Below are 12,196 nucleotides of genomic sequence, written 5' to 3' on the forward strand. Positions count from 1 at the left end.
GCTCAGCGCATCGTAGAAAGACCTATGTCATCTATGTACATGTGACATAATGTAACATTAGTAGAATTCCACATCAAAGACATTGTCACAAAATTCTGTGTAATAAAATAAATCAAACTGCGCGAGATTTCGCATTTAATTTTGATAATTTTACTCTCCAGATGGACTTTGTATTTCAAATCTCGTGCTCATATACGTCAAACGTACAATTTCGTGCGGTAGACAATGAGCAAGTTATAATAGTCGAAGACAATGATCGAAATAGCCAATATACGATTGTTCGGAAGGACTTGATTGAAAAATGCCAGGTCGATACCATTCGTTCGACTATAAAGCGTCCAATATTATGGCCGATACAAAGTTTTATGGTTTACTGTGCATTCCATAGGGAAATCATCCGGGAAATTACACAACGGAATTTCAGCCAACTTTGAGCGGCTATCAGCATGATCTCGCATAGAGGATTTGTCGGGTTACGTGATTAATTAATCTCTCAGACGTTAGAAGAAGGATTACCAAGATCGATCATTAATATTATCTATATCCTGTCGCACATACATTTGTCGTGCGCAACCATTTCTACCGATAGGTCGTTACGATAGATTACAAACTTAGAGTTAACAAATTGTTTAAACTTGGCGACGACATTTAAATACCAGTCTGATAGATATCAGTCTGCATAAACTAACAAACTCTATATTCTATATGATATCTTTATTATATCATCGTTGCATAACACAAATGGCATTCATTGTTTGATCGTGTACAGCTTGTTATGCAACTCGTAATTACGTAATTTACCATAAAGGAGTATTCGTTATCCTTGATGCGAATTCGTTGAACGATATTCAACGATAAAATGATACAGAGGGTGTAGAGAAAATTTGCATGGAGCTCCGAAGATTCGGATACAATATCGTGACCCTCGAAAATCCGGCGTAATTCGATGACGTCCGGAGCTTTAAGAGCTTTGGAGCGGACAATCCCTCGTCTTCACTAGCATTTTCCTTTCTTCGGAGTCCAGGTAACCACGCGATGTTGACTTAACGCCGTCCCCGTTGTATTTATCTGACTACGAACACGAGTGCCAGCGGATAATGCCAACATTGTGTATTCACGTGGAATATTGCTCACATTTATACGCGACCGTGGCTCGTTCTCACGTATGCAAACTGCGAATACATGCGGATACGCGTCTGCTTGTATCGTGTCGTGCCATCTGAAAGTCTTGAAGAGTGCCACTTCGTACTCGCTGAGACGATATTCTTTGCGGATCTTCTAGAGGGAAATATCCAACGCGAGCGAACTGCTCGTTGGAATAATAACCACCGATACGACGAGCGTAAAGGAGAGCGATTAAACGTTCTATAGATTTTAATCGGGAGAAACAAGTTGTTTTCGTGAATTTTCTAGCGCGAAAAAATTCTCTAAAATTCTCGCGTATTTACAAATTTTCTATGCGTCCTTTAGCACCATTGAGGCTTGCATTTAGCACAACACGAGTATGTACGTACTCTTAAAATATTTGTCATGCGCACGTGTGTGCATGTTTACTTGCAAAGTGTACTTAAGTCCTGGCGACTGCTACTTTTCCAAATAAAATTCGATTTTGGCCCGATGAAAACTCCTAACTCAACGACTAAAGGATAGAATAATTCTATTTACTTGCTTATTAATTGATGAGTAATTTTATACTTATATTGCACGTTATGCCATTTTTTTCTTTTTTTTCTTAGATATAGACTGTTGGGCAATTGAAAATAAAATCACCCACCCTATATTCTACCTAACAAAACTAAAAAACTGTATACAGTTTCGAATTTTCGTTTGCTCTATTATATCTGCACGTACCTTGGAAATAACAGGTGCATATAAATTGCCATTTGATTGTTAGTAACACCAATATCGCAGTTAACTGTTCGAAAAAGGACGGGAAAAAGAGCTATGAATTTGTTCAATATAGATGCGACACATTGATTCGCGATAGTTATATGAACAATACGCAGAGACAAAATTGCAAAATTTGGCAGCAGTAACGAAACAGTTATAACCTCTATGACAAAAATGTCATAACATCGGTCGTAATTTAACTTTGTCGACAATAAAACGCTGCTTCTTTTCAACCTTATGAGTTTTCGCGAGCCTTTCTATTTACTACACAATTACAGCCCCTGTAGTACTGTACTTTGCTTTACAGCTGAGTCGAATGGAATGGTATTTATAGGCTCTTCGGCCAGGAAGAGATTACACATCTCGAGTCTCCGGACACCTTTACATTAGTTAAACATTTTAAAACAATTTTACATGGACGACAAAAAGCTATGAATGATGTAGGGATTTAATTTAGGTACGAATATAAATGACATAAATGTTTAAATGTTAGAAACAGTATATATTGTATATTCATTAGTATCGAAAATATGGCCTTTGTTGTGCCTATTGCAATATATGTATATAATAGTTATGCCTATCTCAATTTAACTTGATTTCTATTAGTATTTGTAGAAGAGCAGTTTAGCGTTTCTGCTTTGTGAATATGGCAGCATGATGACCATGAAACCGCACCATCATTAGATAGACTTGTCTGTAAATAAAATGAGTTCCATTTCCGATTAACGCAATTTGAATGGTATTTCAGACTCGACAACATCATTCAATTCTACATTTGCATATTTCATTCCAAATACATACTTCGTACTTTTAAAAGTCCAACATTTAATTAAATGATTCGCTTATCGCTCCTCAATGCATCGATGTATCTACGCTCGTCTACAAAATATTCCTGTTTCTTTTATCTTAAAATAATATAATTTTGATAGTAAAATATTTGAGTATAATATTGTTTTCACATATAAAACTCTATCAAATTCCTTTAATAGTGGAATAAATAATTTTCAAACATATTTTCACCTTTTCGTCTGTGTGAATTTGGATTTACGAAGTGGCAATAGTAATACTACTATATACAGCAAGCTACAATAATGAGAACTATTGCAAACTTTACTACTATTCCCTTTCTTTTTTTATCATAACCATAAATCTTGATCAGAGGACTTGGAGCTCCTGTTTGGATCGTGTAGTTTTCGTTCTGAAAGACTGTGGTGCGTGCTACTCGTAAATTCCAATCAGAATTTGCAATTTATGGAGTGGCTTAACTGAACACGAACACGTTTTGTGAATCTAACTGAGAAACCCAGAAATCTTGTTTTTACCACGATAATCACTACACAATTTGTGTTTATCAATCTATTTGTTCGTGAAATGCTGTTTGTTTCAATCCTTTCATTGTATGAACGAACATATTTTCTATAAAAATTATTTGCAGAGCTTGATTACACGGTTGTTATTTTTAACGATTCATTGCTAGAATTATTTTTGTGCAATTTATGTGCATGAAAGGTCAGAGTATGAAAATGTCGAAAAAGTAATTTTCATAGAAAAATGTCCAAAACACAATTAATATGTAATATAGGGAACAATATTGTGTCTTGGTGCATTTTAATTCAGCTATTATCCTCGAAATTTATATAAAGTATACAATCTCGCTGTCAAATAAGTCCTCCTTCATCAACAACATACATTAGAATGCAAAATATAAAGCCCACAGAAAGTGATTGACTATCAAACCCTATAATTCGTGCTTGTCCTATTTAGGTTATATAATATAATATCATTATAATATGCCAATGTTAGTATTGAAACTAAAACAAGTACGCAAGTATCTCGCGAAAGAAATTCAAAAGTGGAAGGGAGGGATGATTTTTTGAAAAGTAGAATTATCGAAATCTTTCTGAATCTTTGAATCCCTGAATCTTTCATTCTTGTGCTTTATTCACACTTTCGAAATCTTTACTTTGCATGCGGATATGTATTCGTTTCTAAATAAGCAAGTCGGATTTTCTTTTATATTATTTCACGAATAATTTGCCTTTGATGTAAAATATATGAATATATATCTGGTAAATATTTGATAAAGAGGAGGAAAAATTTATCCCCATGAAATATTGCTCGACAGGATAGAAGATATTTCGTAATATTTATCTGTGTATAAATTCTGCTTTATCGAATTTTTGACGTACACTATTGACACTACATATGACGAAGGAATAAACTAACACTGCGGTATCTAAGGGATTATAAAAAGTTTCACATTCAATTTTTGTGCATTATAAATATTTTGAAATTTAGTATTTTTAGTATTTTTAGATTAAACGTCTGAATTTGAAATGCACTTTGATTCACCCTTTAAATAAATTATTTGCTTTAAATTTCACGATACTGGTAAGAATTGTAAAATAATACACATACAGATAAAGTTTAATTATACCCTTGATAGATGTGTAATAATGGTTTCGTAATTCATGTACGCCATACTTATACGGAATACTATTTTCACATACTTCACGTGAAGTTCCGTTAATTGAATTTTCATAAAAAACTAGTTTCAGATTTATATTGCGTTTTTCATCGACACACTACTTTCATAACAGACTACAAATTGTGTGCCGAAAAGTTCCATCGATATCTCACGTTATAATGAGACTAATTAATACTTTAAACTATATCGGAGATAGTTTTTTAATATTAAAAAGCAACATTAAATGTTCTTCAATTAAGAAGAAAAAGTGTATGGGTTTTTAAATTCCTTTCTTTTTAATTAATTGACGCCAATAATAACAATCAGTTATAGCGTTTTGTGGAAATTTGTCGTTTAAAAAAACTGGCAGTAATTTTTAATTTAAGTGCACGCGTAAATAAATTAATTAACCGATGGTTTTGTGGAATAGAATGTTCAGGGAAGCTTATAAATAAAAATAAAAGATTCATGGCTCTTTGTATTCAATGTAAAACCGTTTCAATTGAAAGGACAAAAAGGGACGTTTAAAGAAACGATACAGGGATGAAACGATGCCGCAAGTTTTCAGCAGTGTAGCAGAGGAAGAAAAAAGCACATTTTCGGTCCTATTTGCCAAGACTTTTTTCACTAGTTCTGCTTCAAAGAGGTATAAAAGTATGGCGGGCGCAGTGTCAGTAGTAAATTCTTTTCCTGATCCGACACGAGCTCCAAGAGAAGAATTTACAGAACAATAATTGCGATCCAGTGTCTTTGCAGGGTAAACATTATAGAAAGACAATGTTTTAGTAATTGTTCTTTATTGAAAATTATTTTCTGCGCTTAATACCAACTCGCTATTGTGATCACTTGATTATTCCGTATGCTTTGACCTAAATCAAGTTAATAATGAACTTTTACAACTGTAGTCAGTTGTTTCATCGGAAAGCAAAAATCGAAGAGCGATATTTCAACATATTGATGCAACGTATACAAGCATACGTAATGTTTATTTTAATAATATATTTAATTTTTTATGACAATGAAGAAACAATTTACGTTCTTCGCATATGCAAGTATTTGCAGTATTCTTCCTGAACGTATTGTACGAATTTCACACATTTATATACAAGAAGCATATAAACATCGTTGTTTTTTTGCTGGTTTGAAAAATAACGTAAAAAAGGATTTACGAAGAACTTTGGCTCTCAGGTACAGATTTAGCGTGGTATACGAATCTTAAAAAAGAAAGTTACGTAAATTCGAGATTAACTGTATTTCGACGTCACGGGAGATAGAAAAATAGAGACATTTGACAACGGAATTTATCCTCCATCGGATCAACGATATCAAAGCAGATTAATGCGTTGTTTCAGCCCTTTGGTTCCTGCTACGCCCTCTCTATCCGACGATTCAGTGAATTTTCGTGCTTCCCATAAACTGTTGCGACAATCATGCGAGAGTTCTATACTGTGTACCGTTAGCAGGATGTATTTTCAAGCGTCAGATTTTTTCGAGTGGAATATTGTAGGAACCTTCTTTGTACTGATTGCAGGATGCTGGAACAACAGGATTCCACTTGCACCGGCTAAAATGAATCGTAGGGAGGACCCGCTGTTGCGGCAGCATCGCAATCGCTTGCTGCAATTAGCGGAGGTGACAAACATCAAGCCTGGCCGTGGCAGTGGGAAAAGACGAGGCCAAAGACAGTCACACGGTTTTGGACCCAGGTCAGCTCGCAAAACTGTAGTTATGATAATAGGTGTATACTGCACGCACGCCCAATGTATTAACATTGCGTCCACCTGTACCCAAAAGCCAAAGAACAAACTGTGAATGTACCAATTTTTTATGCTTAGCTAACTACTAGCGAAGACTGAATCGCGCAACGACGGTGACAAAGTTAATTTGACCCTAATCGAAGATTAGAATATAGAAGTACAGATAATCGAGGAATTTATTTTAAAAGTCAACACATAGCTGTGACATCTGGTTAGAAATCGAAAATTATCTTTTTTATATCAGACCATTATATTTTTGTCTTTGATATTTCCTGATCCTCTTTTTGAACCGAACACATTAGAAGATAAAAGAATGTATAACAGTACCGACCGTAGAAAGAAACATTTTCTAGGTATCGAATATTTTTCCTCGCCTCGTTCATATATTCGCAATAGATCCCAGACTGGTCTGCTGCCGACATTTTTATTACCATCCGACCGTTTCCTTCCTACTCTTTCTACTCCTCCCCCTTTTTCTGTTCCTTTTTAATCGTTTTTGACGTATTATGATGAGCAAAAGTAGAAATCTCAAACAAAAATATCAGAGAAAAGTAAACTATCCGCGGCTTTCAGTGGGCTTGCATAATTAACCCTTTTAAGCCGACATTACGCGTGTCGACGTGCGCGACATTGCATTCATCGTGCATTTCACTGATCCGCCTTCTGCCCCTTTTTTGTTTCTCCCTCTCCTTTGTTCCCTCCACGTTGTTTCTACTCTTTCACGTTCGTGCCCACCCTTTCTCCACGTCCCTTGACAAAATTCCTTTCACGCGAAAAAAATCTCAACATCCCTGAGACAAGACTTTTCCTGCGGGAGAATAGCAAGCTTCGTAGCCTCTATAAATATTAACATTCTACGATTCACATTCTTATCGGGTCAAACGAGTACCTGATCTTTTGACTTGCAAATAAACGAGATGTACATGAACATGATGATATCGCGACGCGAAAATTGGCGGAAAGGGGAAACGGTTTTTCGGACTGTTTCAGCAATGGTGGACCGAGCGCTGGTGGCCGCGTCACCCTCCAGGATATCGTCAGAAGCGATCCTGGATACACGCCAAACATCGAGCATTTAGTTTTCCCAGAGCGTAAGAGCAGCAACCCGAATTTAGCTAAAACCGGCGATGAATCCCCGCCGAACAAATCCAAGTCGAACGCAACTAATTCGGGAAGGTCCAGACTCGCGGAAGTGTTCTCCAGGCATTACTCTAGGGGCTCCTCGCAGGATTCTTCCGTCACATCCAGGAAAAATCACTTAAACGTAAGTGTTTTTAATTGTTAATTCTGTTCTCCATAAAAAATTAATCCATTTGAGACCTGTAACTATGAGACGATACATACGCGAGAACCGATGTTTCGAGGTTCTCTCGAAACCAATATTACTTTTTAATTTTTCACGACGTTCTCTGCTTCACGTATACTCTTTTTATTTGTTGCATACTCCCTCTGGGCCAACTTATTTCTCCAATTGTATTTCCAATGTTGTTTGATGATAGCAACACGGTTTCCTTTTCACGATACAGCCAGTGCGTTACCGCTTTCAAATAGGTTAATCATAATTCGCGCTTATTAGGAAGTTTGTTGAGCTTTTTGATTGGAACCGATCGAATGCATCGAATTCCAAAGATACAAAGACTCAGACAAGACAAAGTTTCGTCGTAGAAATACGATAAATTCAGTTTCACAGCGGTTAAATTATCGACTCGACCTAGATATTCCAGTCCATTTCTATCCTCTTTCGAGACGCGCGGTCGTTTCAATTTTCCACGTTAGGTAAACAACCGAAATTGTCGAAAGAAATCCAACGCGTGCGCGCGATAAAATACACCGCGGTGACGTCGATTTCCTCGTATTTCTTATCAACGGCACCAATTCCGATCGCTGGCGATGAAATAGGGAAAGGATGAGCCACGATTAATTGGCGAGAATCTGATCGACACAGCGTTTCCAAGCGATAGATTCACCGGTTCGCTTCGTCCCCTCTCGATTCTCGGTGGATCGCCAAGCGAAGACGGGTTTCTTCAGCGTAATACACAACGAAAATAAAAATACTTTCATCGAAGGAGTTGCGTAGCCAGTCTCTCGCACCTCGTCCGTATTTGGAAGTAGAAACAGCGGCAACCTATGTTGCGCGTAACCGTGAGTTTATAAACTACAGTTCATCCCGTGTTGCGACGCACCGCCGCTCGTCACTACAACTTCCACAATTCCTTTATGCAATCTCGACAAACATGCGTATGACTTTCAAGCCGACATATCGACCGCGTCCAAAGATATTCACCATTTTTCCTTTTAATGTTAGAAACTCGGCTGAATAAAAGGAATCGTACTAACACCAATTTTATTTTATGGTGAAGCTTATAAAATTGTTTTATGACCCTTCTATTTACTCAGAAGCCTTTTTTGTGGTAAATTCTCTGAAATGGTTTCATGATCCTTCTATTTATCAAGATTCGTAGATGTCACAGGAAACAAAAGGTTAAGTTGTAACATTTAGAGGTAACAGAGGTAGTAAAATGGGAAAAATGTTCTTTGTAAAATGCGTGTAATAAAGCGGAGTAATAACGTTTAACTTTTTTTCTTTTTAAGTAGATAAAACATGATAATTATGGAATTAGATAAAGAACTACTGTGAAGCTACGAAACGTATAACAAGTATATCATATGAAATAAATGAATTAGTTGTAAAAGGAGAAGAATTATGTATAGTCTTATTGTAATAAAAAATTAACGTTCTTCTTGTTAAAAGCATCAGTCACGAAACTAGCCATGTTCGGTGGATGGAATTTGAATAATGCGACAGGGAGGCACCAATGCGATTAACGAAGCTGCATAAAGATGGACGATAAACCTTCTCTTCTCGATATTCCACGAAATCTTAAGAAATTCTATGGCGATTTCTTCGAAGCGATTATCGAATACCCAATTCCCCTGTCGAAAAATGTGAATTCTCTATCGACCGGGGATACTATAGCTTGTCGTTCATCGAAAGATACGGACAAAACGAATTGAAAAAAAGAGATAAAAAGAAGACAGTGAATAGACGAGACCAATGAGAAACCTCCGAGCGACGGCCTATACTGAATCGATTAGCTTCCCCGTCGAAGGAATAATTGCAAAAGCTAAAGAAAAGAAGTCAAATACGTTCCTATTTATTCTAACCGCATCCAAGTGGCCGCATTAAGGGAACATCGTTTACGGTGTCTTGTGCTAAATGTGCCCTACGTCCATGAAATATGAAATACTGAAATAGAAAATACTATTGAACGCTGCTTACTCTTAAGTAGCGTTTAATAGCATTTGACAATTGCTATTTATTTTACCCATACGTCTTTAAACTCATCAGAATACGAATCATAGGGATAGAAAGTATTCAAGGTCCACAATCTAAATCATGTATTATATTAATCTTTCAATTTTCCAAATATTAACCTAGTCTTACCAAACATCTCACAAAATGCCAAAGAACATTCCCAAAACTCTACGACTGAAACTTTGCGACGGAATATTCCATCTCTTCTTCGTCTGGAATACTCAAGTCAACGCTTAATTTTTATCTCCGTAACTACATTTTTTTATAATATTTCATTGCCATATCTACGAAACTACTGAAAAATTGAAAGTAACCCCCTCCCGAGTTTGTACCGCGACAATGATCGAACGAACTGATTTCGAATTTCTGATCGCAGAGCACGTCACTGGACAGCGGAGGGACGGTGTCTCATCAAGCAACAGGGTCGAGCGGAGCCACGGTGGTGACGAGGAGCGCCGGACGTCGTTGGCTGTTGCAGAGCTCGCAATCCTCCAGGCAACATTCGGTCGAGGACGGAGTACGTGGGGGCAACGTAGGCGTCATAGGGCCCGTTTCGACCTCGTCCTCGAGTCAGGCCCCTGCTCCAGCCTTGCCGCCTCGTAGAGTCAGTTCAGCCGCGAATTCTACCGACATCTCAAACACGGCCACTGGCTCCCGCGGCGACAGGTAACGCGTGTGTTCTCTGTGTGCTTCTTTTCTCTCCATTCATATATTTTTCGCTTCATTTTATTCTTTTTCTTTTTCCTCCCTCTATCCCTCGTTACCTCCGTTCTCCTCATCCACATATTTCGTGTTTGTGGTGCTCCTTCGATGTAAAAAGAATATTTCCAACAGTCTTTCCTATTTCTTCTTTTTTCGTTCATGGAAGGAGTGGGCAGATGGGAGAGGAATATAACTCGATTTTAACGATCGTTATTCGCGATTCACGATTTCCAATTACTTTGCATTTCACTTTCACTTCTTCAACGTTGCGTGTTGGTATATGTATCGTAGTACGTGATTGCACAGGTGATGTTGCTTGTAATTGTTGTTGATTCTTGTCAACTCTATACGTGTTGATAGTTTCATTCGAAATAATGCTTGTTACGTACAAATTATCGGACAAATAATCGCTCTCGTTTATTATTAGAGGGTTCTTATCTTTTTATAAGGAAGAGGAAATAAGGTGAATCAGTTAATCTCTAGATTAATACGTCACGATACCGTTCAATGAAAGAATATCCGAAAAATGTAAGTTCAAGAGAATTCCTGATAATCTCGATTGATAATCGAGTCTGATGAATATCACGACCGGCACGATAATAATTTCTTCAGTAATACTGTGGGTCACTGAAAGAACCACACGACATAGAACGTGTTAATTTTTTACGTGGGCCAGGGAGTTCATTGTCCCGTTCGTCGAGTGCTTTATTCGTCGGTGTGACATGGCCAGGCCAAAAAAGGACACGTCGGGCTAGGCGAATAGTAGCAGAAGGGGATAATATAATTAACGACATTAGTTTTGGCGAATAACGTGAGAAAGGTCGTTTCGTCACGAGATTAATACCGAGGCGACAAGCATCGTCGATACGTCGATTTAATAAAAAGAAAATTAATTCGATCATGGTTGGAGTTTACGTTTATTCGCTCTCTCTCTCTCTCTCTTTCTCTGGTTCTCTCTCACTCTTTCTCTCTCTTTCTCTGTTTCTCTCTCACTCTTTCTCTCTCTTTCTCTCTTTCCTTTCTTCTGTTTACTTCTTGTAGTCTTTGACTTGGTGGTTATACGCGATGTAAGTTTCATGAAGCTCAATGAAACGAGGCAACCGCTTCCTACACAGCTCACTCTGTCCTCGGAACTACCCCGCGGAGTTCAACTTGTTTACACACGGGAATACAAAATTCAACGGGTTGAATGACAGAGGGAGCGATCCTAGAGCTCTTTCCAAAGCCCTATACGGTTAATTAGTTGTCTCGGATCATTTTTACGGAGTTTAATGGGATCGCGGAAAAGCAAGCTCGCTTACTTTCTCGAAACGTGCGTTTGTTTCTTAAAGTTTTCTCGCGTTAAATATCACTCTCCGTTTTACGATTTCGTTTTCTTTCGGGGAAAGTAATCATCTTAAAATATTAAATCTGTGCTGTGATTTTAATACCAGTGAAGTTTAATCCATAAGATGTGTGATAGTTTTATCAATATCTCGTCGATCGATGTAAATGTTAATGTGATCGCGAGATGACGCTGCATCGATCCTCGACGACACAGTTATATTTGGTATATTAATTTATCACGCGAGAGTAGTCCTAATCCAAGTGTGAAAGCCAGGGAAAGACCCTGCAAATGATGTCAGTTATGAGGTAAATATAATTAATCCAGGACATTCACATATATCTTCTGATAAGGTCATTCAGAAATAACGTCATACTTAGCCCATGTAATATAAATTCGTCTATCTGCATCTCGCTACAAATAGTCGCATAGCTGTTAACGAGAATAAAGTAGTTCTATATATATATTTTGAACTACGGTAACCTGTTTTAGGCTTAAAAATCGCGCAGCATATTAATTATAACGATCATATTTACGGAAAAATCGATGGATATCAGTTATCATCGAAACGTTTTACAATTGAATTATACATTTTGTAACTTCGCTAATAAATTGGTACGCGACCAATTCTACGTCGTTCAATCTAAAAAATGAATCGAGTCATTTGGAAGATTAGAATGTCATTTATTCTTGCGCTTTAACCATTTATGTTGCGGTTCGAAGCTCGCCGACGATTCCAT

The 12,196-nt window shown here is 37.4% G+C and overlaps 1 protein-coding gene across 8 annotated transcripts in view; it reads left to right on the plus strand.

The window, feature by feature from the left end:
• LOC122573799 (serine/arginine repetitive matrix protein 2) overlaps positions 1-12,196 on the plus strand; it is a 131,137-nt gene that overhangs the window by 34,387 nt on the left and 84,554 nt on the right. For all 8 annotated transcript variants that reach the window (XM_043740655.1, XM_043740654.1, XM_043740656.1 and 5 more), the window contains 3 exons: positions 5,889-6,063; positions 7,105-7,378; positions 9,807-10,096. In XM_043740655.1, the coding sequence (XP_043596590.1) occupies positions 5,889-6,063; positions 7,105-7,378; positions 9,807-10,096 (739 nt within the window). The remainder of the gene's footprint in view (positions 1-5,888; positions 6,064-7,104; positions 7,379-9,806; positions 10,097-12,196) is intronic.

Source organism: Bombus pyrosoma, linkage group LG12, assembly GCF_014825855.1.
Source record: "Bombus pyrosoma isolate SC7728 linkage group LG12, ASM1482585v1, whole genome shotgun sequence".
Lineage (NCBI taxonomy): Eukaryota > Metazoa > Arthropoda > Insecta > Hymenoptera > Apidae > Bombus > Bombus pyrosoma.